At 54.0% G+C, this 26,809-nt stretch overlaps 3 protein-coding genes across 3 annotated transcripts; 1 reads left to right on the forward strand and 2 right to left on the reverse strand.

Annotated features, from left to right (window-relative positions):
- Positions 1-198: 198 nt before the first annotated feature.
- On the reverse strand, positions 199-6,542 carry VOLCADRAFT_87985 (uncharacterized protein; the record flags this gene model as incomplete). Its single annotated transcript, XM_002947722.1, has 9 exons — positions 199-513; positions 2,299-2,311; positions 2,785-3,133; positions 3,413-3,479; positions 4,090-4,150; positions 4,603-4,927; positions 5,524-5,762; positions 5,981-6,072; positions 6,471-6,542. The coding sequence occupies 9 exons, from the start codon at positions 6,540-6,542 to the stop codon at positions 199-201; spliced, it is 1,533 nt and encodes a 510-aa protein (XP_002947768.1).
- A 4,848-nt stretch (positions 6,543-11,390) lies between these two features.
- On the forward strand, positions 11,391-18,377 carry dyf13 (flagellar protein Dyf13). Its single transcript, XM_002947600.1, has 13 exons — positions 11,391-11,577; positions 11,655-11,825; positions 11,908-12,030; positions 12,169-12,327; positions 12,949-13,005; positions 13,633-13,743; positions 14,223-14,369; positions 14,580-14,720; positions 15,475-15,657; positions 16,174-16,298; positions 16,610-16,781; positions 16,992-17,099; positions 17,489-18,377. Exons 1-13 carry the CDS (start codon positions 11,524-11,526, stop codon positions 17,600-17,602), a joined length of 1,665 nt encoding a protein of 554 aa, XP_002947646.1. The 5' UTR covers positions 11,391-11,523; the 3' UTR covers positions 17,603-18,377.
- A 987-nt stretch (positions 18,378-19,364) lies between these two features.
- VOLCADRAFT_87988 (uncharacterized protein) lies at positions 19,365-23,658 on the reverse strand (the record flags this gene model as incomplete). Its single annotated transcript, XM_002947723.1, has 8 exons — positions 19,365-19,936; positions 20,393-20,459; positions 20,860-20,920; positions 21,257-21,581; positions 21,830-22,062; positions 22,644-22,735; positions 22,936-22,972; positions 23,648-23,658. 8 exons carry the CDS (start codon positions 23,656-23,658, stop codon positions 19,365-19,367), a joined length of 1,398 nt encoding a protein of 465 aa, XP_002947769.1.
- Between the last annotated feature and the right edge of the window lie 3,151 nt (positions 23,659-26,809).

Consider the following 26,809-nt stretch of genomic DNA (forward strand, 5'->3'; position numbering starts at 1 on the left):
GTACCTGTATAAATGTATAAGAATTGAAGAATTAAGGACGTTTGTATTCCCTGTATATCATCTGTCCCTGCACTGTCGTATGTATGTAAGTGTTAGGTTTCCATCGGGTTCCATCGTCTTTTAATGTATTTCTGTGTTTCCGTCGTTTTCTCGGCTTTATTTTTTTCTCGGGGGAGGTTTTCAGCAGGCTCGTATAGTCTAGATATTGTTGACCTCAGGAGCCGCGAAGTCTTTCTGCAGGTAGTGGTCTGGCGGCAGGTAGTGAGTGATACATCTGCCGAGGTGTGATTTCCAGGTTATGCATCGTAATGCTGACGTGAAAGCTCCAGCACTCAACATATGCCACTCATTGTTTTTGCTTCCGCGGCGGTTTTGCTCCAACCGCCGTGTCGAGTTTTCTTCTTGTATCTTGAATCTGAAAAATGGCTGTGAAACTCCGGTGTGAAACCTGTCAGGCAGGGTTAGCTCTTGAAAGGAGCAGAGCAATATGAGATGTAGGTAGAATGTGCAGATCTGTGTGTGTGCGTGTGTGTGTTTGGGAATGGCATAGCAAGTCGGCATAAGAGCAAATGAAGAAAGGTCATAAAAAGCTGCGCGCGGGCGCCAGCAGCATGTGAAGTAATCCGTCTGCTGTATTTATATCGGGGCCACATGCTGAGAAGAAACGTATACACGAACCTCCTTACACACCCGGCTCCCCCCTTCACTCGCTCGTGGTTCGTCTCGGCCCCCCCCCGTCCCCCACCCACCCACACGCATGACTGCAACACGGCGGCTTGCAAGCTTCATGGGCGCACACAATACGGCTGCAGCACGGCCCCAAGGTTGAACCATAGGCATATTACACTCTCACGGCTTGTACCCGCGAACCTCCTAGCTTGGCTCAGTAAACGCTTATGGTAGCGGGGCCCAGCACCGTAGTGGTGGTGGTGGTGGTCGTGATTCGTGATCGTCGTCATAGTAGTTGCTGCAAAGGCGGTTGCGTTCATGCTGCTTTTAGAAAATTCACTGTGTCGATGGGTAATTGTGTCAGTATTAACTGTCATTCCACATTCAATGGTCACTGTACAGCCACCATGCCTTTTCAAAGTTAACATACCTTGCAAGCAGGCATTCACGTAGTGATTTATGACTATTTCTAGGCTTCTGTGAGTGATGATGATCACTACAATAGCGGATGACGATCATGACAAATGCATAGTCCCCTAATGAATTGCCGTACATTCCAGTGTACATTGCCGTACAAACCCAGCATCTGTCTACTGGCCGTTCTACAAAGAGGCGCGTGGTAGAGACACCGGTGCGCGATTTGATTGACTGAACAGTTAATAACCGGTATCAAAGGATTTACCACCAGGACGTGCTCTTCTCTCCGGAACGTGCCAGGACGTAACAGACACAGCCATTGCGACACTCTAAAAGAGGAGGACTCCTACTTCTCCGTGCTCTGCCCATCGCCAGGGCGCTCGTCGCTCGTACGCGTTCCCGAGGCCCCTTCTCCTCCAAGTCTTCATGCATGCCCCCTTCAGCACGGACCTGCAGTCCCTAGATGCTGCTATAGATGCTGGCCTAAGCAGAGTCCTCCACTGCCACAGGCACAGCGCATGCACACCAGAAGATGCTCGTTCAGATCCCCATTGTCATGAGGTCAATCATTCGCTCATGAGAACGCGGCTCTTATATAATGAAGTGGTGGGTTGATGGGAACTCGTGCGGAGCGTTAACCTCTAACCGGTTATTAAGCGTCAAATGAATTAGAATGGACAAGCTAAAATGTAGGTATGTTCCAGAATTGTGTGGGGGCCCAGAGTTGGTCTGAGGAGCACCACCACCCCGGTTGCCGCCTGGCGGCCTGACATACACCTAGCCTGGCGGCCTAACATACACCTAGTGGTCCCGAGGCGAGAGCTCGGGAAGACCGACAGCACACAGCAAAGATAATAATCAGGATGTGCATCGCATCGCATCGCAACAAGAAGCGTACAGCAACAAAACCCAAAACGTAAAGAAAGAGAGGGGTGAAATTTGCGGGGGCAAAATGGAGTGGCAGTTATTTAATACCTGTCCTCGGCTGCGCCCACACGTACAAAACTGCGCCGAGCCTCGTGCTGCACCGCCTTGCTCTGAGCAAAAGCTCAGCCAACCGACAGACAGCTAGAATGTCTGTTAACCATGTCATTATACAGAGAATGCATTCCGGCCTCAAAACGTCTCGCAATTCGCGATCACCTACATATACATATGCTGAGGGCTCGGGAGTGCGCAGCAAACAAACACCTTCAAGGGGTGTTCACGGACCTTCATCACAAACCTCCAAGAGGCCGACAACAACAAACGTCCGGAAACAAGTCAATCCATGTCACAAGCCAACATAGGACGTAAGTTCATAGACGCGTGTGAAAGCAAGCCGTGAAACAGGTTCGTCCGATCTTCTGCTGAGATTGTAACCCTTCACAACGGGGTGATGATGGCCGGAGCGGTATCCTTGAGTTCCACCAAGGGGTGGAATTTAGTACTTAGCTGCCTCCACCGCCGCAACTGCTGCCGCCACCACCGCCGCCGCAACTGCTGCCACCACCACCGCCGCCGCAACTGCTGCCGCCACCACCACCGCCGCAACCGCCGCCGCCACCACCACCGCCGCAACCGCCGCCGCCACCACCACCGCCGCAACCGCCGCCGCCACCACCACCGCCGCAACCGCCCCCGCCACCACCACCGCCGCAACTGCCGCCGCCACCATCACACCTGCCACCAGCGCCATAGCTATATGTGTCCACATACGTGAGATCAGCCACGCTATAATAGTCACAAGGTCCAGACAAAGAGCAGCCCTCGTGCCTATGGCGCCGAGTCTGAAAAGCGTGCTTCATAACGCCCACGCCGCTGTTGGCGGAGACCATCCAGGCTGACGTGCAAACGTCTCCGGCCGTGGTTCGCATATCCTCCGGTTTGAGTATTTGCCAAAGCGGAGGTTCCGACTCGTACGACGTCGGTTCTTGTACGGATATCTCCGCCGTCGTGGGCGGTGGCCGCTTCGTTGCAGCCAGCAGCAACGGAAGGCCTTGAAGGAGGTACGACTCCCGACCGCGTAGGTAGTGCGCCGGGTCAGATGGCTTGAAAGCCGCCACCGCTGGTGCCGGATGTGTGTGAAGGGGTAGGCAATTTGACGTGGCGGCGTTTGGATACTCAAGCGGGGCGAGATGGTTGATGGCTACTAGCTACTTCACTAACTATCGATCAGGGAGCAGTTGGCGACATTAGAATCCTCTTCATCCCCTCTCCTCATCGCCTCCCATTCCTGCTCGGGATGGCCCCGTAGCAAGAAGACCAGCAGATGCAGTTCCGACCCCCTTCCCTCCTGGCACCACCTCCACCTCGGAGCGGTCAACCCTGGAATCCTTCGGCCTACCCGGTGCCGCCAGAGGGCTCGGTGACCACTTCTTGTCGCCCGCAGTGATTGCCAAGAGGTAGGGATGCTGCGGGTGATTGGTAGGAAGAAGAATAGGGTATGCAGCAAGTGGGAAGGATGGTAGACGGTCATGGGGAGGGGAATGTGTAGACGGTAATGAAAGAAGATGTGCATGCAGAGAGGAGGCGTAGGAAGGAATGGGCAGGCATCAAAGGCAGCGCGACAGGGTACGGTCCAACTGTTGTCGACAACAACAACAATAGATGATAGGAGCCAAGGATCTGGTGTTCGCGTGAGAAGTTATAAGGCCAACGGGCAGACGGACGAGGTTTGAAGGACAGATTTCAAAACTGTGTGAATTAACGCAAGCTGCCTATAGTTAGGAACTTTTTGAGTTACGCAAGCTTCTAATGCGAACCACGACAGTAAAGTAATTTAGAAGGTAGCGTAAATAGTGTCCACTTAATCCAGAGTTGGATGTGGATGGGAAGTGCGTAGAATGGATGGCTCTGCCCCAGGGCGACCTGGACCAGCATTTGGACAGCTCTGACTTAAAAGCCGGGTTTAGGAGCTTCGGGTCTTTGGAAATGCCGAGCTTTAGCTCCTCATGAGATATACCATGATTCATGATGCATAAACAACAACTTGCTAGACCCAGTCGTACAACACCCGCCCACCGTGTCAATGTCCGGCAGCTCCAGGAAGTAGGCCACGGACACAAGTGCGGAGTTGACGTCCCTGGAGCCGTACACGTGCATGTGGGAGGGAGGGAGGGATAGTCAAGGCGGGAGAGAGGGAGAGGGAGAGAGGGGTTGAGGGGAAGGGAGCGAGGGGGCGAGGGGAAGGGAGGGAGGGGTTGAGGGGAAGGGGAGGAGCGGCCAATCTAAGGCGAAAACGAAACCACTGGAGGCATTTGGGGATAGGTAGGTAGTTAGGTATTTAGGTAGGTAGTTAGGTAGGTATGGAGGGACCCCTCTGCATGGGGCCCACATGTCGGGCACCTGTCGGGTCATGGCGGCTCGTAAGCAGCAAGCACACACCTATTAACGATTAGCAAGCTACGTCACATTTACATATGGACCCACATATCAGAGCGTTAAACGACGCGACATAACTCCTCGACGACAGCAGCGGCGTACTTAACAGAAAGCACTATCGCAGGGACTGCAAAAGAAGCCGTTTCAACTCACCGCAACGTTTGCATATGGACCGTTTTGTTTCTCGTCATGCAGCACCCGTTACAAGTCAGGCTATCGTACGCCGCCTCCGCCCTCCTGGCCGCCAGCCACGTCAAGTACAGCGCATGAGCCCCACTGCGAACCACGGGCGCACCGGGCTGGGGCGCAGGCAGACCGGCGGCCCGGCAGGCGAGGCCAATGGCCGTCTGCTGCTCCGCCTGCTGCGGATTGTCGTCAAAAACCCGCAGCGCGTAGGCCAGCGGGTTGGCGGACGTCACCAGCGGGTACGGCACCGAGTCCGCCAGCCAGGCAGTGTCGGGGCCGTCGTACGGCTCACCTGACAGGGGCGAGGATGTTGGGATCTGGAAAGGTTAGATTGACTTCTCTTGACACGCACGGTGCTTAGGCTGTTATGCCTTTACCTAAGGTAGAGGAATTTCCACAGGCTTCAGCGGGTTTACTGACCACAGAAGCGACAACGGTACGGTGAAGCCGTGATCGCCGCTAGGTCATAAACGTACATCCAACCACCCGAAATCCCTATCCATCTAGCTAACCAGCAAAATCATTAAGCGGATATGAGCCGGTTTGCTTTACGCTGCGTAAAGTGGATTGGCAATAACGCTGCATGACCCAAGTGTCACTTGTCAAAGCCGCTGAAGCGGGTGAAAACCTATCTTGGTGGATGCGGCCATAAAGGCCTTTTACCATCGTGACCTCCCATGACCATCACGGGCTTCAGCACAGCGGCCCCTAGAATGTGTTGGTTGAGAGGATCCACACGCACCGGGGAATCTATGGGGAACTCAACTGTAACAGCATTATAATCATTCATCCATTTATCACGAAGCATGAGGAGCGGCAGACGTCCCTCTGCCCTGCTGGTTCTCAACATCTCAAGCAATCCACAAGGTACGTATGACAAGCTCTTACCGTACTTCTCCTGGTACAGCTGGGCTGTTTCGCTGTACATCCCAGCCAGCTTTGCCGGGTCGCCCAGGTCCAGGTAATCGGGCCGCCAGGGCGCCGCCTCCGCCCCAAACAACTTCTCACAGGCCTCGGCGTATTCCTTGCTCATCCCCAGGTGTGTGTGCCACATCAGCGCAATGTCGGCAGTGGGGACCAGAGTCACCTCCGGGTGCTGACGGTGCAGCTCCAGGAAGCGGATATACCTGAAGGGAAAAATTGAACAGCATCTGTTCAGTTCCGAAGATGTCTCAGGGCTGTCACCATTAAGCCGCATAATAACCGGCCATGTGCTGTGAAGCTTAAAAGCTCCCGAACAAACCCTAAAACCCTAATCCCGCTTTACCCCTAGGGAAGCATGTTTTGATCCACGTGACCATCCAAACTTGAGCACTTCCCTCCACAAACACCACCCCTAGCCCACCTCTCCTGGGCTTGGCCTTGAAAATTTGGATCCAGGAAATGCGGTCTCAGCCAGGTACGGAGCATTCGGGAAAAGCGGCCCATGCTGGTGGCCTGGAGAGAGGAGGCCGAGGGGGAGTGGCGGTCAGTGCAGCAAGCAGAGGGCTTTCAGCTGGAGTTCGGACGAGGTTGAGCTAGCTGCCTAATTCATATCACAGTACGACGGTGCCACCCTCGACGGCAGCGTCAGGTAAAGCCTACGGCATTTACACACCACTTGGGACGTATATGCCGTTGGTGCATAGCCTGTAGAGCCCGCGGTTATGCTGTGCACCGAACCGGGGGCCGGGGGCGGCCAGGCCGGGTGGCTGGCAGCTACGGACTTCCATATCGTGTTGTCGGAGCGCCGCGGCCCGAAGGAGAAGGCCTTGGTCTGGGTCGGATGAACATCCTGCAGTCCCTTCGCGCGGAGGGCCGCGTGGTAAGCTGCCGGGTCCTGTCGGTGCACGAACCTGCAGGTACAAATCGGGTGGCAGTTGCTGATGCTCCCCGCAATTGCCGACCCGTACAGGTATGCAGCCCATAATGAGTTATTGATTCATTGCGTTTTCAATTGTTATTAATCTCAAGTTACTTGCACATCATACTCGTTCGGTTTGCTATAGCAGGTGCCAAGGTGTGTAGGCAAAACTAACGGCAGGGGTACCGGAAACAGACGTGAGGCCAGTACAGTAAGTTAGGTAACAACTATATACTATATGCAAATTAATATAGATTATGCAGTATGTGCGCTTGCCAAGCAGTTTTCTGCAAAAAATTCCGGAAAGCCTGCGAAACTACGCACCAAGCAAAGGCGACGTCTAACGGCGGTACCGCGGCCGTGCGATTTGATTTCAATATCTCAAACCAGAACCGCTCGTAACGCGTTGCGGCAGCAATCGCATAGTAGCCCGTGTACAAGCCGCCTGGTCCATTTCATAGGCACGAGTCGACCAACTCACCACAGAAACAGCAAATTGTCTGCGCTTATGGATAATTTACCTACCTCTGGGAAAGCAATCGACTGCATGAAGCAGCCGCAACATGTGCACACATTTGCACGCGGGCGCATGCCTAAATATGAGCGTGACATTGTCGTCGTCGGGCATCACTCGTTACCACCGTCTGAATTCAAGGCTATATATATGTGCTTTGTTTAACCGCCGTCGGCTTCCAGATTTATAACCTGTTCCTTACGTAGGTAAACGAGTCAAAACGCAACTTACGGTGACCCTGGGGCAAGCTTACGGACTTTGCTAAGCTTAAAATTTATCAAAATTTAACAGAGCCAACACGTCACGGTTAAGGATACGGCTTATGCATAGTACACAACGGATTAATGCAACTGCTGACGGTACTGTACGGACAGCACTGTACGTTATCCCTATCCCCACCCATGGGTGGCCAAGGCTACCTTGGCCAAGGCGGCTCAGTAGCTACAGGGCAGTTGTCTGCACGGGTTACTCGCCAGCTACAAGCTTGGTAAATGTGCAGCCCCGAAAGTGTAATAATTAGGAACGGATATGCCCGCTGAGTGTGTCTGTACCGGAATCCTGTACACGCCGGTTGACTCCATCGCTATCGTCTTAACTCCGCACTTTCTTAACCAAAATGCCATATCTCTTAAATCGTTTGTAAAAGCTGCAGATTTACGGACATTTTGCTCATCCCTGTCAGCTGGAACACAAACATAGTCCCAACGCGAACCTATATCTAATCATGGTTAGCATTTAGAGCGGATGACACTTATATATGCCTTGGGATTGCTTTCTCCTCCGTCAGCGGCTTGAGCGCAGATTGGTGCTGTTGCTGTGCTACCCCCTGACACAAAACACGTTTCCTCTTCTCCCCGCCGTCGTATGAAGAAACGCCCTAACCACGCCTGCTCACTTACCTACGCTTCACTTCCATGCATGGGGCTTAGAGGAGCACTGCTTACATGTTCACCCTCAGGTATATTCGCTTTCTGGAGCTGCACCGTCAGCACCCGGAGTTGACTCTGGTCCCCACCGCCGACATTGCGCTGATGTGGCACACACACCTGGGGATGAGCGAGGAATACGCCGAGGCCTGTGAGAAGCTGCTTGGGGCGGAGGCGGCGCCCTGGCGGCCCGATTACCTGGACCTGGGCGACCCTACTCAGCTAGTGGAGGCATACCGCGAGACTGCGCGGCTGTATCAGGAGACGTACGGTAAGCCTACGTAGCATGCTTGATATCGACATGCCATCAAGGATATCGGGAGGCAGCCGCCCTGCCTGTTGTCGCCAGTTAATTTGCCTCCATCGCCTGAGGAAATCGATTCTGGATTGGGATCCAGCCATGTATGCTGATGGGATTGCCCAGCTCTTCATCCAGTCAGCACCACATGTATCATGCCCAAGGAATGCAGGTGGCTAGCTAGAGTGCTGCCTTCTATACATGTTTCACTGGGGCAGATGGCCTAGCACTGCTGCAAGGCAGCAGGCGGAGTTAAGTATTGTCGTAGGTATGATTGGCTCGTCCCAAGAATATTTCCAAGGCGCCCAGCGGATGAGGTGCATGCTTGGGCGGGAGAAGGGTAGGCGCGGGGAGAGCAAGTGCGTTGCATTTGGTAGCTACCATGTTTGGGGGGGGAGATCCGTGAAGGGGGTTTAGGGGCAACATTCATGGCCCCGTGCGCGCCAATAACCGTTCCCCGCCGTTCACCCCCTTAAGAGTCAGGTGCATACATACAGACAGACAGGCAGGCGGCTGGCAGATGTTAAGGCCTGACTTCTGCTCCCAGTCGACCCAGTCGACCCGGGTTGAAATCCGCCTGCCGGCTCCTCGGGTGTTTGAGGAGTGGTGAAATGGGAGGTGGCCCCATCATATGGACGATGTAGGACGTGATAAAATCAACTTGCGAGCTGACCAGGAACTAAGTTGATGCGCCGTTGATCCGCTAGATTTGGTTGGATGCTGGTGGTGAGTTGCCGAACCCAACGAATACATTCGGAAGTCGGATGGGGTGAACGGATTAGGGTGCCCCTCTAGCGGGGGAGAGCAGGGACTGCCCTGTAACAACATACATACAGACTAGGGTTTGGCACCACTGGTAAGGCGCGACCATTGCCCCCGGGAAATCCCAGGATCGATACCCGTTAGAGTCATAGTCCTTCCGATGGTGGAAGGCACTGCGCCCCTAGTTAATGGACGTTGGTGACCTGAGATTAAGTTAATCTGCGAGCCGACCAGGAATAGAGTTGCGCCGTTGGATGCTGGTGGTGGGTGCGGAACCTAAGCGGTCCACTGAGAAGTTGACTAGGGTGACTGGATGAGGGTGCCCCGAAATACCGGGGAAGGCAGGGTTTCGCAGGGTAGCTGCCACGGGCGAAGATACACCCCCCTGTTTCACACATCATACAGACAAGCCCTGAATCATAAGCGTCACGTTGCATCTTACAATTGCTCCACGCTCATTGTATTGCACTTGCTTTTGCACCTTCAATTGCATGACAAGCAAACTGTATTAGCTGTCGTACAGTACGGCGCACACTGCCAATACATGCACTATATATTCTGATACGAACTTGATTATGATGGACAGCGAGCAAACGTAACTTTCCCACCCGGTACATAACATTTGGCTCACGCACTCGTCTCCACGCAGGCGGTCATAGTTGACTAGTGTCAATATTTTTCGTGTGTATACTTGAACTTTTGCGTTGTACTATGTCCTTTACAGAACTTGTGCATCTTAGGCTCTTAGCCCCTGGCTCGTATGGGCACTCGTTACATCTCTCGGGAAACGTAACCGAGATGTAATACACATACACACACACGCGTTAAGGTGCATCCCAAACATCTATATCGGCCTTTTCAGCGGCCAGCCAGCAGGTACTACAAGGCACATCCGCGGTAGCCAGTTCCCTTCGTTGGCAACCCCCACGGGCCGCTGCCATGCACGTGCTTGCACTTGTCTACATGTAGGTCGGTGTCTGCAACACGCTGCTGTACACTGCTCAATGCACCGCTGGTTTCTATCTTTCGTTCACCTGTGTTCCATCTATGGATAGACTTGTGCAGTTGCTGGCGGTTAGTGATGATTAGTAACGGTATTTACAGAGGATGGAGACACTCAGGGCAAGAGAGCACACATCGACGTTACCACGTAGCGAATGGCGGTTTGGCCGATGTTAGCTATGTATGTCGTGTTGTGTTTGCCATTACTACTGATTATTCAACATCGTTAAACAATGGCAATCTGGGGGATTATTAGCGATAGAAACTCAGTAATAAGCAGGAGGTGCTGCTAGCTGCTGATCGAGTGCTGATCCTTAATAAGGGATACGACAGTGCATGGGGCACGCAGATTTTAGCACACACATACATACAGCAGTTTTAACCATGGTATACTTCTGGCTTTGAGTGGTTTCGGAATCAGTGGTCTGGCTTCGAGTTGGTGGCCACGTTTACAATCGGCTGGTCGCTCGGGGCAGGTGACTTGTGCGCCATCCGTGCCCGGTTAGTCCTTAGCGAGCCCTGGGCAGTCCTCTCGATGAATCGCTGGTTTCTGCGCTTCATGTAGCTTAGGAGCGGTGGCTTTGTCAATTTTAGTTGTTGCGTGTTGCGTGCGTTACTGATCTCAGCCTTGACTGAAGGGGTCAAAAGGACAACCGGCGGGAGCACGATCTGCCGTAATTCGGTACGGCACACACAAGGGCAAGGGCATAGCTCAAAAATAGTTTATAAATTTCGCCTGCTGGGACAGGACAGAATAGGCGCTGCCGAAGAGGACAGTAGATGAATACACCACAACCTTGGAAGTCGGAGTTCCAGTCGTACCGTCTCATTGGTTTACCAACGTCCTTCTTTCGACTGATTGTGTTCCTACGCTCCCTCTATATCAACGCCCTTGGGCCTTCGGCTCGTATGAGGTAGTTTTACAGGTATGGGGTCACGCACCCCCAACCATGTAACACACACATATCAATGCTCTCTCCTTGTTCGCGGATAGCCACGGTTAGCTATACCGTTAGGTAGGATGTTTATCAGAGTGGCATCCACCGCTCTGATGTTTTCAAAACAGAATAAAGCCATTCCTCGTCACTTGATAGAATGGGTATGCCAAAGCATTACTGGGATTATATTCCGCCGAACCAATATGCCTCCCTCATGCGGTTTAGGATAATGGCTTTGTCACTAGCTGTCAGCACACTTTACGGATGGTGTCGGGTGTGAGGTAGCCAGCAGGCAGTAAAAAGTAAGAAGCATCACTATCGAGTGACCCAAATATCGCTTATTTCCTTGCAGAGACTGGGAACTTCGACCTTTGCTGGGAGAGATATGTAGAATGGAAGTACGGCACTACGCCGGACGAACGTCCTCCTATCCATGCAGTTTGTTACGTTTTTTATTTCTTCTGGTTTTGAGCACAAGATAAATATATGAATTGGTTTGACGTCTGATAGTTTTACTGCTTAGCTGAGACTTGACCTTCAACATCCTTTGCTTAGACCTTTGCCGAACCGCCTTAGGCGGGCGTGCTGCTGTAGATTGACTGCAAATGTTTTATAGCAAGTCAAGACCACAGCATGCAGCCCGCACAAACGTCGCGCAGGTCCGCGGGACAAAGTTGGGCTTGGCACCGTGGTTCAATTTATAGAAAGCGAACAACTTTTGGCAACGTATCTGCAGGCACAGCAAACGGAGAAACCAAAGGTGCCGGAGCTTGAGGAGTTCCTAACGAAGCGTGACTATCTTGGAGCGATTGCGTTGCTGTCTTTCCGACGGCATGCTAATCGGCATGACGTTAAAAATTTAGAATGGTTAGCTTACTGCTACTTCCATTACGGAGAGCACGACAAGGTGCGGACCACTCGGGCGCATGCTTTGGGTACGCCTCACCTCCCAACATCTTTACAGGAAGAGCCCATTATCCCGCCCACAGGCGCTGGCGATTTACAAGGAGCTGCTGACTCATGATGACCCAGATCCCATGTATTTCGTGTACTCCGCGGCGTGCCTCTACTACATGGGGATGTATAAAGAGGCTGAAGAGACAGCGCAGCAGGTGCGCACGAACTTTTTCTAAGGGTTGCAACTTTGGGATGCCTGTATACGCAGCCCGGAATCATCGTCCTTGAAGCAACAACGTTGACCCTTTTTCCCCAACACAACCCCACGCAACCAACTATTTTCCCGCGCAAAGGGGCCCAAGTGCGCGCTGCAGACTCGCATTCTGTTCCACAGCGCACAGCGACAGGGTAACGATGATAAACTGATGGCTTACCATGGCCAGCTGACGGACTCCATCGAGGACCAGCTCACCCTGGCGTCGATTCACTACCAGCGCAGCCACTTTCAGGAGGTGCGTTTGCCACGGGCGGCTTGCGGTTACAGAGCTATGCCAGGCCCTGGACCTCTGGGTGCTAGGATGGAGTGGCGGGCCCGCAGACTGCGGCAGGGGCATGAATGGCAAGGCGTAGGCCGCCTGCAGCTAGTCGGTGGCCTGGTGGCCATCACGGTCTCCACAGGCGCTGAACTAGGGCCAATTGCTGTACCTGGGCCGGGTCGGCGTTTCCGGTGCCTCTCATAGCGCGGGCTTTGCTTCGTGGAGCTTGGCAGGCCTGGACCAGGTTGATTGCGGGTTGCGTGCGATTGAACCACCTAGTCCAGGACGGGAGGTCACGCAACCAAGCAAGGCCCATAGGCAGTTTACATCTTTGATGCTGGCTGCTCTGCCTCTCTGGCGCCGCCAGGGCGAAGGGGGCTTTGCGTCTTAGGCTTCAGGCTGGATACATGCATACACGACAGGCGGACCGGCCTGTGCCCGTGTTCCCTCTACGGAATTTCTTGCAATGTTGCGGATCCCAGCATGGACGCGCCTGTCCACTGGTGCACATGTAATGCACCCAGCGGATCCCAGCGCAAGTGTTAGCAGGGTACATAGTTAAGATCTACCGTACATTTGTGACCTGTTACAATGCAGGCGACGGACATCTACAAGCGGCTGCTGCTGGAGCACCGAGATTACTTGGCCTTGAACGTGAGCGTGAACTGGGCTTTTGTGTCCTCTGCCTTGAATGGGGCGTTTGGCATCTGTGCGGAGTGGACTTTGAGGTACTGGCCGAGGATGTGGCCGATGGATGAACCATCCGGCCTGGCAAGGCGAAGGGTGCTAGGTAGTAGGACGAAAGACCTGTCGGTACAGACACACGAGACCCCAGACTCGACTGTCGGCGAAGGTTGGATTCGAAGGTCTCCTTAGCATATAGTTGCAGCCATGCTGGCGGTGTTTTGTCGCAGTGGTAAAACGGTCAAGTGGGGAAGGATTGAGGGGGTCTAGGAAGCCTAGATGTCAGAGGCCTCCTGAGCGCTGACCGTACACGTGGCGAAATCCTCCCTGCACTTTGCTTGCCTGCCCGTATAAAGCATCTCCGGAAGCCTGCATGGTGCGGCACATACATGGCAACAACCTTCACTGCCTTTCCATTCCTCGTGATTTTCCTACTTTCGTGCCTTCATACAGTCCCTAGGCGTTCCCGGCGTCCTTGTCGCTCATGCGTTCTTCCCGTGTGGGGCCGTGTCCTTGCCATTTATGCGTTCTTCCCGCCGTGTCCTTGTCGGCGGTGTCCTCTCACGTCCTGCTGTCCTCTCACGTCGTCTCCTGCAGGTTTACGTTGCTCTGTGCTACTGCAAGCTGGACTACTACGATGTCAGCTTGGAGATTCTGGGGGTGTATCTGAACGCCTTCCAGGACAGCGCCATAGCCGTGAACCTCAAGGTGTGTGGCGCGCTTCGCGGTGGGGAGGCACTGGGGGTTCGGGGTGGGGAAGTGCTCCACGCGATGTGTTGAACCTTTTTCGCTAGGCGCCTGAAGGGCATATGTATATGTGAGGTGGCTGTGGGCGCACTCCACCGGAAGGTACTGGGCTGCGTTGTTGCCAGCACATGCAGCCCATCCGGCGGCCGTACAACGTCCGCCTTGCATTAGCCTCCGGGCATTGCCCCGATGAGGTGAGGTGCTTGCACCCCCTTCCATAAGCATCTAGTAAACTACAAGTCCGCCTGCCGCCCTGTCCCACATCAACCCCGCTACATCTTACCCCTGCTATGCACTAATGCGCATCACACAAGTCCGCCGGGACTCTGCTGTAACACCTTTCCTAAGCCGTCGTGTAAAAGCCATACCTAATGGTAAGCTGGCAATGATAAAGTCGCCACGCCGGTTCTTTCAACCTGTTGCCCCGCTCCTCGCCCCAGGCCTGTAACCACTTCCGCATGTACAACGGCAAGGCGGCGGAAGCAGAGCTCAAGACGCTGGCGGAGCTCAGTGGCGGCCAGCACTTGGACCACGACCTCATTCGGCACAACCTCGTGGTGTTTAGAGGGGGCGAGAACGCACTCCAGGTAAGGGCGTGTGTGTGTGTGTGTGTGCTGAAAGGGGGCATTGCTAGGTCGTGCGTGTTTACTCCGCCAGGGCGTTACGTGCCTGTTGCTTGGCGCGCCTGAGGGTGATGTACCATGTTCTGCCAAGAAGCCGCTGGCCTCGCTCCCTGGGTCGCTCATTCGGGTGGGGATTTCCTTGCGGCGGGTTTCCTGATCCGTCCCCCGCTGCAGGTGCTGCCCCCGCTGGGCGACATCCCGCCCGAGGCGCGGCTCAACCTGGTCATCCACCACCTGCGCCACCACGAGATTGGGGAGGCGTACATGCTGATCAAGGATATGGAACCGTCCACGCCTCCCGAGTTCATCTTGAAGGTAGGCTGGCTGGAAGGCTGTTGCACCGAAGATGCACTTTGGTTTCTGCACCGCATTCATTCTGCTGCCCTTGGCGCCATCTGTATATGGGGCCATCCGCCCAGACCTCCAACACACACACGCCCTCCACGTCTTCCATCCTGGGGGGCTTCCTCTTGGCTGTATCCATCTGCCTGTGCAGCGAGAAGTTTCCTTTCATCCCTAGACACCCTTGCCACGCGTCCCGTGCCACACCGCGCCCTGTCGTCACATCGACCGTCCGCTCGGCTGCCTTCCTGCGTTGCATCCTGCTTGCGTTGCTCCTCACCTCCACGCTCATGCATGCCTCAACTGTTGTGAGCCAGGCTAGCGCCGCGCGGATACGGCAAGGCTACAGGATAGGGGGACATGTAGCACTCCTTAACCCTCTAGGCGCGCTATTGAACATGTTTTTGGAATTTGAGGGCAGAGTGAAGGCAACCCTGGCGATGAGGCTGTGGTCATCTAAGCAAATTCTCCAGTTATCTGTTTTCGTGGCTTTGCACAGAGCGCACACCCGGCTGCGTTGCTGTGTGTTCGGCATTGCCACTGCCCTCTACCACAAGCAGTGCCACTCTGTCCTGTCCATCCCATTCCCATCCGTTTCTCCGGGCCCGCGCCTTTTGCCGAACATTGTGGCCCAGATCCGGAGCTGCCGCTTTTTCCATTCCTGTCTCATTCCTTCTCTCATGCTGCCTCGTGTCCACCGCTTCCGCCGGCCCCGTCCCCTCCGTAGGCCGTGGTGCACGCGATGCTGGGCCAGGCCAAGGGTGACCCGGAGCACCTTAAAAAGGCGCAACAGTACTACCAGCTGGTGGGCGCCTCCGCCTCGGAGTGTGACACCATCCCTGGTCGGCAGTGCATGGCCAGCTGCTTCTTCCTCCTCAAGCAGTTTGAGGACGTGCTGGTCTTCCTCTCGGTGCGTGTGGGGAGGCAAGGTGGGAGGCAGGGCAAGTATGATTGTCATATCGTGGATTGAACACCACCCAGCATTACCACACTATACTTCGCCACACGAACTACAAATCCAAGACGGTTGATCCAGTAAACACCCGAAAATCTGTAGAGTTAGAGGTTACAGCAATCGCCTCCGATCCCACATGTGATTTACAGTCCACCAGCTTGATCACATCTCCACATCTTGGTAACTAGCCATAATGTTCCCCTCCCGGCGATGTCGGACGACTACCTAGGAATCAAACTCAGGTCGTTGAACCGCTTATAGCAGTAGTGCTTTCAGAACAGACTGCAGGCATATGAAGACTTGCATCCGGGCGGTCATTTGCTGCAAAATTTTGCTGTGTTCGATTATAGGCTAGCTGGTCATTAAACCGGCTCTTGTTTTACGTCCTTGACCTCCTGGGCTTTTCCTTACGTGAATATGGTGTTGGCGGTCGTCGCGGTGGTGGTGGTGGGGCTGCTGCTGGTGCTGCAGTCGATCAAGACGTATTTCCTGAACGACGACGACTTCAACTGGAACATGGGCATCGCCAAGGCCGCCACCGGGAAGTACAAGGAGGCGGACGAGACACTGCTGCAGATCCAGAACGACAAGTACCGGTGCGTGAAGTGAGGGGAAGGGGATACACGGGTTAGCCGTATGCCTGGCATGGCAGCCATCCGCGAGATTGCAACGGCTGGCCGCCGCAGCCGCAGCTGCCGCAGCCGCAGCCGCCACTGCTGTTGTGGTAGTCTCCCTGCTGCTATACTTCAAGAGACCTCCGCCCGGAGCAAAACACCTCTCACCGGACCGGTTATGACTCCACGGGAATGCAAACCCTCCTTGTCTGCTCCGCATACACTCCCGGAGCTCTAGGTAATCATAACGACGCAACCCATGGACTTACGCTGAGGCATCCCTACCGGCGCAGGAACGAATACTGTTACCTATCTTGGCTAGCTCGGTGCTACATCATGAACGGCAAGAGCCGGCTGGCCTGGGAGCTGTACCTCCGACTGGAGACCAACGACGAGTCCTACCAGCTGCTGCAGCTCATCGCCAACGACTGCTACAAGATGGGCGCCTTCTACTTTGCGTGCAAGGTGAGATACGGGACCGTGCGCGCGGTGAAGGCCATGTAACGCGGACGTGTGGTCACATAGGCGTACATGTCGAGATAATGTGGCTTGTCAGTAGTTTACACTTAAAACCTGAGAAGAATTGGTCTCGGGGATTGTTGTTTTTGTGATATGTTCTGCTGGTATAATGTTCTGCTCATGTATATAGTTTTAAGTCATTAATCCCGCCTCCAGGCGTTCGACGTGCTTGAGCGGCTGGACCCGGCGCCTGAGTACCTGGAAGGCAAGAAGGGTGCGGCCTGCGGCGCCTTCCAAATGATCGTCGCCGGCAAGGAGCCCAAGGTACGGTGGTGACTGGGGTGCTGCCAAGTCCTTGTTATTTCCGGTTGGGTGCTGCCGTGCCATGTTCGTGCTAGGTCGCAAAAGAGAGATTCGGAGGGCTAGGCACGGGGCTCCAGGGCCCCTTTACGAGCTCTGTGGTAGCCGGCCGGCCCTTAATGATTACACAGGGAGGTGCTTGGCTTATGTAGTACAAGCTGGCGTTTGTGTGTTGGTAGAAGAGGATAACGGTGAGCTGCTTTTTCTGAGTTTGGAGGCTTAATTTGTTAATGATCGCTGTGGATGTATTTTAGATTTTAGATAGACAGGCTTTGTGCAATTCGCCCCATTCGCCGTTTTGTTTCTTCTGGTCCTGTCCCGATGCAAAGTATCCACCATTTCGGCTCCGACAGGACTCGCTTCGAGACATTATCACGTTGCTGCGTGGCAACAACAGCGCGGACCAGTGCGAGCCCATTGTGGCAGTGATGCGCAAATGGGCCAAGAACAACGGTGTCAAGCTATGAAGGGTGGTGCAGCGGCAGCACGCATGGTGGAAGGCATGGTGGAGAGGAGCAAAGAGGAAGAGCGGCGAAAGGGATCGCAACGAGCAAAGGACCCATGGGTCGGTGTTGGCCACGACGGCTGCAAGATGCCCGGGAATACGCCTCGGGTTGGTACACCGCGGACAGTAGGGACAAAGGTTTACCTCGTTCGGGGGCCAGGCGCATCCATGGCGGTGGGCCCTGTAGCACATGTTTTATCATCTTACTCAAGGGTAACGAAATTCACAGGCGAAAGGAACCACCGATGACTTGCAGTATTTCTTCTTCGCCACCTTGCGTGGTGGACATGTATGCATGTACATATTTGGATACGATATAGCAGGCTACAGAATGTGCGGTGGGCGTTGATAGCAGGGGGACGCTGGAGCTCCGACGTATTTACTTCGTGGGTACTGGCGGTTTCTCGTACAGACCAGTGATTTCTTTCCTAACTTAAGGCGTGCGTTTTCAGTGCGTAATGCCGAGGCCTCGTATGGTGCCTGGTTGGGGAAACAGCGTGCATTGGTTGTTTGCGGGGTACATAATGCAACTCGCGCTGGGCAGTGGTCACGCGGCGGAAAAAAAGCTGTTGTGCTACTGCTTGGACCGTAGAGAGGTGGCTGCTGGAAAAGGAAGGATTTGGTGTGGTGCAGCATGACACGGACTGTAACGTCCAGGACGTCGATAGAGCACAAAGGGGAGGCGGAGATTAAGCTCATGCCCTCTTTGCGGGTATTTGTAAATGTTGGTCCTGCGGTGCTGGCCTGTGACGTCGAAAAAACAAATGGACAAATTGCCAAGGCACGCAAAATTACTGCCCAAGTTTACATCCTGTGGACGGGACGAATGTATCACAACGCACTAAGACTGCTGAAGTCTTATCCGGCCCTTCCAGCCAGAAGACACTGAACTATTAGTCTCTAATGCAGTGCGCGGCCCGCTGGCCCGCTGGCTCTACTCTTCGTGAGTCTGGAGCCCACTGTAACAACCAAACACAGACACTCGCGTACACGCCCGCCACGCCCGCTCGCGTACACGCCGCAATAACCGCAAAATTAAGTATTTAAAAGCCCCGCCGGGGTATTTCGCACAGTACAGCAGTACAGCTGCCCTATGTTGGAACACCACAATAGGTAGATATAAAAAAATAGGTAGATAAAAACAGTGTCCCAGAAGGTACGGTCCGCACGAAACACACAAAACTATATTATGTCAAAATTAAAGTTTGCACTTGACTCAACGTACATGGAATCTGTATCACCAGCCATGCAGTGTTGAGTCAGGATCTTCCGTTATGGCACTGCCGGCAGGGCGGGACTTGCTCGTCCTCCGGAATGACAAGAGTTCATGACGAGAAATTCTTGCTTAATTAAAGGCAACACACAGGCCAAAACCACCTACAAGGTCGTCTTCTGTTCAATGAAATACGATTTCACTCGTAGGCAAATGGAAGCAAGAAGGCAAGGAATGGCAATTACTGCTGCGAATAGACACATACGATGTTCCATACATTGTGACAAAGGTACAATCGCCTGCGCAAAGTTGTTTGTCGTCATGTTAAGACCCTGCGCGCAAAGCAGTCCAGGACGCATCATTCGACCAACAGTCATCAGAATATAAGAAATTCGCTGATCGAGAAATCACCACGTGCGCAATTTCCGCCATGTAAAACTGCCATTCTAGGCGATTCATCATCAGAAGCTCCCGCGCACAGGTGAAACAATCGCCAACTAGGCCTCCTAGCTTAGCCCCCACAGCCGCCGCCGCCGCAACCGCCACCGCAGCCACCACCGCCCCCTCCCCCCCCACCGCCACCGCCACCGCCACCGGCATCCCCTCCGAAGCCACCACTATCAACACCGATACCGCCTCCGCCACCACAGCCGCCGCCACCTACCCAGCCGCCGCCGCCATAACCGTCACCATAATAGTACCACCCTGTCATGTACAACGTCGTAACAACGTAATAATCGCTCGATCCGTACACGTAGCAGCCTTCGTGCTTGTGCGACCGAGTTTGATACATGTGCTGCATACGTCCCACACCATGACTCGCGGAGATCTTCCATGCCGACGAGTATTGGCCCTCTACTTTGGGATGTACGCTCTGCTGGGTAGCAAGGATGCGCCACAAGGGCGAATCATAGCTGTCAGAGACCATGGGGGCCGAACCCGCCTTCGGCGCTGGCACCATCGCCGCAGCCAGCAGCGGCGTAAGACCCTTGAGGAGGTGCGACTCCCGCCCGCTGAGGTAATCCGCCGGGTCGGATGGCTTGAAGGCCGTCTCTGCCGTCGCCATAGCCGGCTCAAGAGTTCCTGATCATGCACACGGTAGCGGGATTTCAACTTCAGCAGCTCGCACGCGGGACTTGTCTGCCGTGTCGTTCCTAGGGTTTTGTTTTCCTAATACTAGCCAGGGGAGCGCCGCTGGTGTTTGGGGCCTTTCCTGGCCTTGACGCGGACCTCACCTTGGGACATATGCATCTGGGCCTTTCCTGGCCTAACATACATAACATACAGTGTTGGGGCAGGGGCACCAGTGCCAATCGTCTAGTACAATTTGCATATTGCACGTAAAACCATTCATATATTATATTCATCATTCATATATTCTACGTTATAGTGCGCATGGCATTGTTATGATATTGGCATGGTTTGGGGCATGGTCAGCACCGATGATCCGGTCGAATCCACTGCGGCATCATTCATTCTTCGTTCGTCCATTCATTCATCCATATTTCCATACTTCTGTTCCTTGGTGTTGGTGCTCACCTTTGAGAGAGGAGGGCTTGGGTTCCCAGGTTCCCACCCGCCGCGAGATGGCCTTGATGTATGGGTGCTGTGAGGGAGGCGAAAAAGGGGAGGTGAGTACGGCAGGAACCAAATACACCTAAGCGAGTGTGGATGTCAGCCAAGTGCAAGAGGCTTCCATTCGGCCCCGAAAAGGAGATACAGCTTTGTTTGGGAAGCAGCAACAAAATGTAGTGGTAGTAGCCTGGGCAGCCTGGGCAGCCTGGGCACCTGAAGCACCGCCCCGCATGCCTGTGTGCATGCGTGGATGACGCGTGCTATCGCCGTTAATGATGTTCATGGAGCTTGACATCGTGCGCATGATTGACCTGGTTCCGCCCAGACTTGCCCGGAACCAGCATCGGAAAACAAACCCATTCAATTCCAAGGACGACATGAGCAGCTGGGCATGTGCGATAGGACACCGTACTAGTACGACACCCGCCCACCGTGTCAATGTCCGGCAGCTCCAGGAAGTAGGCCACGGACACAAGTGCGGAGTTGACGTCCCTGGAGCCGTACACGTGCATGTGGGAGGGAGGGAGGGATAGTCAAGGCGGGAGAGAGGGAGAGGGAGAGAGAGAGAGGGCAGCAAGATAAACAAGATAACTAACGTTCACGCATAGAGGTCGTGTCTTGCAAACAGGAATGGCTTCATGAGCAAATCCTTCAGCTCTTCAGGGTGCTTCGTTGGATTGCGCCAACTGGTAAATTTTCCAGAGGTTTGTCACAGAGGCGCACACCTGTTCCGACAAATCCATGTTGATTAATGTACGATTCAACTGAGCCCAGTCCCCGTACAGTCCGTCGCAACCTGCAAAGATCCAGAGATTCAGGCCAACTCACCCCAACGTTTGCATATGGACCGTTTTATTTCTCGTCCAGCAGCAGCGATTACACGTCAAATCATTGAAGGCCGCCTCCGCCCTCCTGGCCGCCAGCCACGTCAAGTACAGGGCATGAGCCCCACTGCGAACCACGGGCGCACCGGGCTGGGGCTCAGGCAGGCCGGTGGCCTGGCAGGCGAGGCCAATGGCCGTCTGCTGCTCCGCCTGCTGCGGATTGTCGTCAAAAACCCGCAGCGCGTAGGCCAGCGGGTTGGCGGACGTCACCAGCGGGTACGGCACCGAGTCCGCCAGCCAGGCAGTGTCGGGGCCGTCGTACGGCTCACCTGACAGGGGCGAGGATATTGGGGTCTGGAAAGGTTAGTTCGAAAGCATGAGGGTGAGAGGAATGAAAGCCGGGTAGCGATGCACGGACAGTCGGATAAATTGTTGAGGCGAAAACGTGGCCACATTCCCCGCCCGGAAACGTGCCGCTCAGCGCAAGGCCTGTCCGTTAGTAGCCCTCATACCGACCTTGACATGCTGCCAGACTCGTCCCAAGGAACGTATAGGGCAATGTACGGCACGAGCTTACCGTACTTTTCTTGGTACAGCTGCGCAGTTTCGCGGTATGCCCCAGCTATCTTTGCCGGGTCGCTCAAGTCCAAGTAATCAGGCCGCCAAGGTTCCAACCTTTCTCCGAACAGGCAGGCCTTCGCGTATTCCTCGCTCATCCCCAGGTGTGTGTGCCACATCAGCGCAATGTCGGCGGTGGGGACCAGAGTCACCTCCGGGTGCTGACGGTGCAGCTCCAGGAAGCGGATGTACCTGAGGGGAAAAAATGAACAACGACTTATTTTTAATGCACGCTTTTCAAGAACGGCACCATCACAGTGGATAGAAATGGACGTGCAGCATCCGCCTTAGCAAGTTACAAGTGCTGCACGAGTGCGGGGGGGTCCGTCAAAGCCGGGAGGCCGTGGACTATATATATTGAAAGTTGATTACAACGTACAACCGACGGCGGTTTGGGTCCTGCCAACTAGACCCCTCCTCATCCAGTCACCCGACATCCGTAGAGACAGATCAGCCATCACCACCATCTCAGTATGCGAAACTCAGTCCATTAACTAGACCCCATCTCCACACCTCAGCAGCGTTAGTAAACCTAGACCTCCCGAACAATGTCGGGGGTCTGACCAGGAAATTATAATTACCATTACCAGGAAAGCGGCATCAAAGGCGCACACTTTAGCGCTTATCAACAATAACCAAAGCTGCAAGGGAATGGAGAGCAAGGCTAGGGCAAGCCAAACGAGGGCTTCTTGTAGCCAGGGGAGGGGCGCACCTGTGCCCGGAACTGCACTCCAGAACTGGTGTCCCCAGAACTGGTGTATTTCCCTGCCCACCTGTCTTGGGCCTGGTTTTGAAACGTCAAATCCAGGAAGTGCGGCCGCAGCCAGGAATGGAGCATGCGGGAGAAGCGGCCCATAGCAGCAGCCTGGAAGGGGGATGCCCGGGGAAATGAGGTGAAGGCGGTATGTATGGGAGCCAGGCTGGGCCTGACTGGGATGGGCGCCTTCACTATGCTCGTTGACGGCATTTCTGACGGCCTTTTGCCGTCTCATTATGCCGTTCAGGGCAAGCCAAAGCATCCCTTGAAGCTGGATTGTGTAGTGCCTAGCACGCAATAGCACTCACCACTTGCGTCGCAAAGGCCAGCGGCCCGGTGGTTTTGCTGTGCACCGAACCGGGGGCCGGGGGCGGCCAGGCGGGGTGGCTGGCAGCCACGGACTTCCACAGTGTGCTGTCTGAACGCCGCTGCCCGAAGGAGAATGCCGTGCTATTAATCGGGTGGACATCCTGCAACCCTTTTTCTAAGAGCGACTTATTGTACGCTGCAGGATCCTGTCGGTGAATGAACCTGCAGATGGCGAACAGTAGTTGCTCTTGCTTACGTCGATTCGCATTCTATGCACCCACGTCAGGTTGGTAACACGGAAACGTTTTGAAGATGAAAATGTTAAGGCTCGTAAAGACAGATGTACAGCTCGTCATGCAAGGTTAGCATCGTCTTGCCATTTTGGCCCCACGTGTACGTACTTGGCAAGCAAGCCTAATGGGCTATGCACACACCATGCAAAGGCGATGTCCAATGGCGGTACAGTGGTTGTACTATGTCGCTTAAGAATCTCGACCCAGAATATCTCGTAGCGTGTCGCGGCTGCCAAGGCATAATAGCCCGTGTACAAGCCACCTATCCGCGGGTCAGCTTGGTCAAGTGGATGCAAAAAACTGCAAATCGTTGCCTCTAGATCAGAGATCGCAATTTCTTACCTCTAGGGAAGCAGTCAACTGCATGCAGCAGCCGCAGCAAGTCCACGCATTTTGACGCTGGCGATTGCTTACGTACCAGCTTCGCATAATATTCATCCTCCATTGTGAGCCGTTGCTGCTGTTGAGTAACAACTGCTATGCTCCTGGCCCTTTTGTAGCAAGGGTTCCAAAGGTACGGAACGTTACTTGCCAGCAGCCCGTAGCACAAGTTTAAGGGTTTAAGGGTAAAGATTTTAAATAATTCTCAAGCGCAAAAAAGTGCATCTTTTGGCATTATCATCTTTTCACCTGCCTTGTTGGGATGTTCACATAGGGGGACGGAAGGGACGAAATGGTTTGAGATTTTAAAGGCCCTGCTGTGCAAACAAGGTACAGACTAAAATCCTGTAGCTACAGACTAAAACGCCAAAGGTCATCCTCCGCACCTGGATGCTGAAGGTCCGCAAGTTGGAAAGGGAAGTGAAACGGTGCTTGAAGCAGCTAAGTACCGTATCGTGTGCTCTGATAAGGACTCGACGCCTTCACTTTTTAGTGCCAATATGACCTTTGCTGTAAGTAGAGTACTAGAAAGTTAAGCTGCTGGTAGTTGAACAGTCCTGGCTGACCCACACACCGCTCAAGCTCATAGGAATTGCTATCTTTGTTGTACATAGTCTGCATGTTACAAGTCTCTCCCGGCACAGAATGATTTCTTTTAAGCAAACCTGTGGCTTAAGCTTGAGGCCAGCAGCCCGTTTTCAGCTCTGGTTGTCTTTTGGATTGCCCACCCGAAAGGTGGGCAACAACCTAGATGTTGGATGAAAAATGGGCGAGCATGCTCGGACTAAAGAATGTCGTAGCAGGAGGCAATGTCGTAACAGGAGGCATGCGGCTGGGGCCGAAGCGCGGTGAGAGGAAACACGGTAAAATGCAAAGCGCAGAAGCCAGGAAGATGTGCAGTGTGAAGTAGTGGCCGAGCATAAGGCGATTACAAAGTTCACATGACGCAAATCGACCAGACATATGGGTGTGACGTAAGAAAAAATGGCAACGTGAAGCGGCAAATAGAACTAGTAATAAATTATGAAAGATGTACTCGAGAACTGCAGGAACGTGTATGAGTTGAACCTTGAAACCGGGAACATCTGCAAGGTTAATGAGTAAAGCGTTCACAGAGAGAGGAGGGAGAGGAGGGAGAGGAGGAAGAGGAGGGAGAGGAGGGAGAGGAGGGAGAGGAGGGAGAGGAGGGAGAGGAGGGAGAGGAGGGAGAGGAGGGAGAGGAGGGAGAGGAGGGAGAGGAGGGAGAGGAGGGAGAGGAGGGAGAGGAGGGAGAGGAGGGAGAGGAGGGAGAGGAGGGAGAGGAGGGAGAGGAGGGAGAGGAGGGAGAGGAGCACGTTTATGTCCCTTGTATTGCTGTGTTTGCCTTTTGGGGCAACAAGACTTAGGCTTTTCCGAACGCATCCCTGGATTACCTGAACACATCCAGGCAAATCAGGCGAAGAAGTCGGCCTTTCGGCCACCAAGGCACAAACCAGGAACAAGACAAGAATGTAGTGTGGAGTTTGTTACACGAGCACAACTCATCGGTTAGCTTTGCTCCTTGTAAGCTTTCCGTCGGTAATCGCTCCTCATTCGACTCACCGTGCTCATACCATATATCATAAGTCCCATAACAACTTAGGCTGCAGCACCCTCAACCACACCCACTACACAATAAAACAATTCTTCAGGTGGGCAAGCCTACATACGCGTAGCGTGAGGTTTACAGCGTGCCCGGAGCGCATTTGCATGACCAAGCGAGCCCGTAGGCGGCCCGCCCCCAAAAGAAGACCATGAAAACTCAGAGCCCAGACACAAGCACGGATCACAGCGTTTGAACTCCATGCATGCATAGTACATATTATGTGTCGTGTCGTGTCGATCGGTAGCATGCCATCGGTGTGTGTAGTGTGCATGTTAGGACGCAATAGCGCTGAAACAACCGGCTAAAGCACATCACTGAGACAGAAGTACGACAATCGGCGGCACTAAATTACGGAAATCAGTGTTGGCATTCCACGCTGTTTAGTGCCGCAGATTGATGGCGGCACGCACGGATATGGAACAGCTTTTCGAGCGACTTCGAGCAAGGTGCATGTATGTGGCTGGTAAACCTACATAGCTTGCAGATAGGTGAAGATGACGCACGCGCCCCCTCCCTGGACGCCGACAATCCTATCACGACGTCAAGCACACATGGATGATGATGATGATGACGTGCTTCAATTTAACCATCCGACCGACCGGATTACTGACAGCAATGCTACCCGCACTCAAACATTGTTCAGGCCCGGAAAAGCCTGGAAAGGTAGCTATGAACCACGGTCCAGACAGCGCTATCAAACAAGGACGTTTGCCTGCCCATCACTCCCCACACTAAAAGGAGCCCTAGACACTGTCCACAAGTGGGGCAAGGATGAAGGTCACAGGAGGGAAATGGCCCGACATACATGCACGGGCACCACCTTGGCTACCTGCCACCGTGAACTAAGCCCACCCCGCGGACTGCCCAGGGCTCGCAAAGGATTAACCGGGCACGGATGGCGCATAAATCACCTGCCCCGAGCGACCAGCCGATTGTAAAAGTTGCCACCAACTCGAAGCCAGGACACTGATTCCGAAACCACTCGAAGCCAGGAGTATACCATGGTTAAAACTGCTGTATGCATGTGTGTACAAAAATCTGCGTGACGCATGCACTGTCGTATCCCTTATTAAGGATCAGCACTCAATCAGCAGTTAGCAGCACCTCCTGCTTATTACTGAGCTTCTATCGCTAATAATCCCCCTGATTGCTATTGTTTAACGATGTTGAATAATCAGTAGTAATGGCAAACACAACACAACATAGCTAACATGGGCCACGCCGCCATTCACTACATGTTGACGTATATGTGTGCTCTCTTGCCCTGTTGCCTCCATCCTCCGTAAATACCGTTACTAATCATCACTAACTACCAGCAACTGCACAAGCCTATCCATAGATGGAACACAGGTGAACGAAAGATAGAAACCAGCGGTGCATTGAGCAGTGTACAGCAGCGTGTTGCAGACACCGACCTGCATGTAGACGAGTGCAAGCACGTGCATGGCAGCGGGCCGTGGGGGTTGCCAACGAAGGGAACTAACTGGCTGCCGCGGATGTGCCTTATAGTACCTGCTGGCTGGCCGTTGAAAAGGCCGCTATAGATGCTGGCGGCAGAGCGCCTTCGCGCGTATG

The sequence above is a fragment of the Volvox carteri genome (assembly GCF_000143455.1).
Source record: "Volvox carteri f. nagariensis unplaced genomic scaffold VOLCAscaffold_7, whole genome shotgun sequence".
NCBI classification, from domain to species: Eukaryota; Viridiplantae; Chlorophyta; class Chlorophyceae; order Chlamydomonadales; family Volvocaceae; genus Volvox; species Volvox carteri.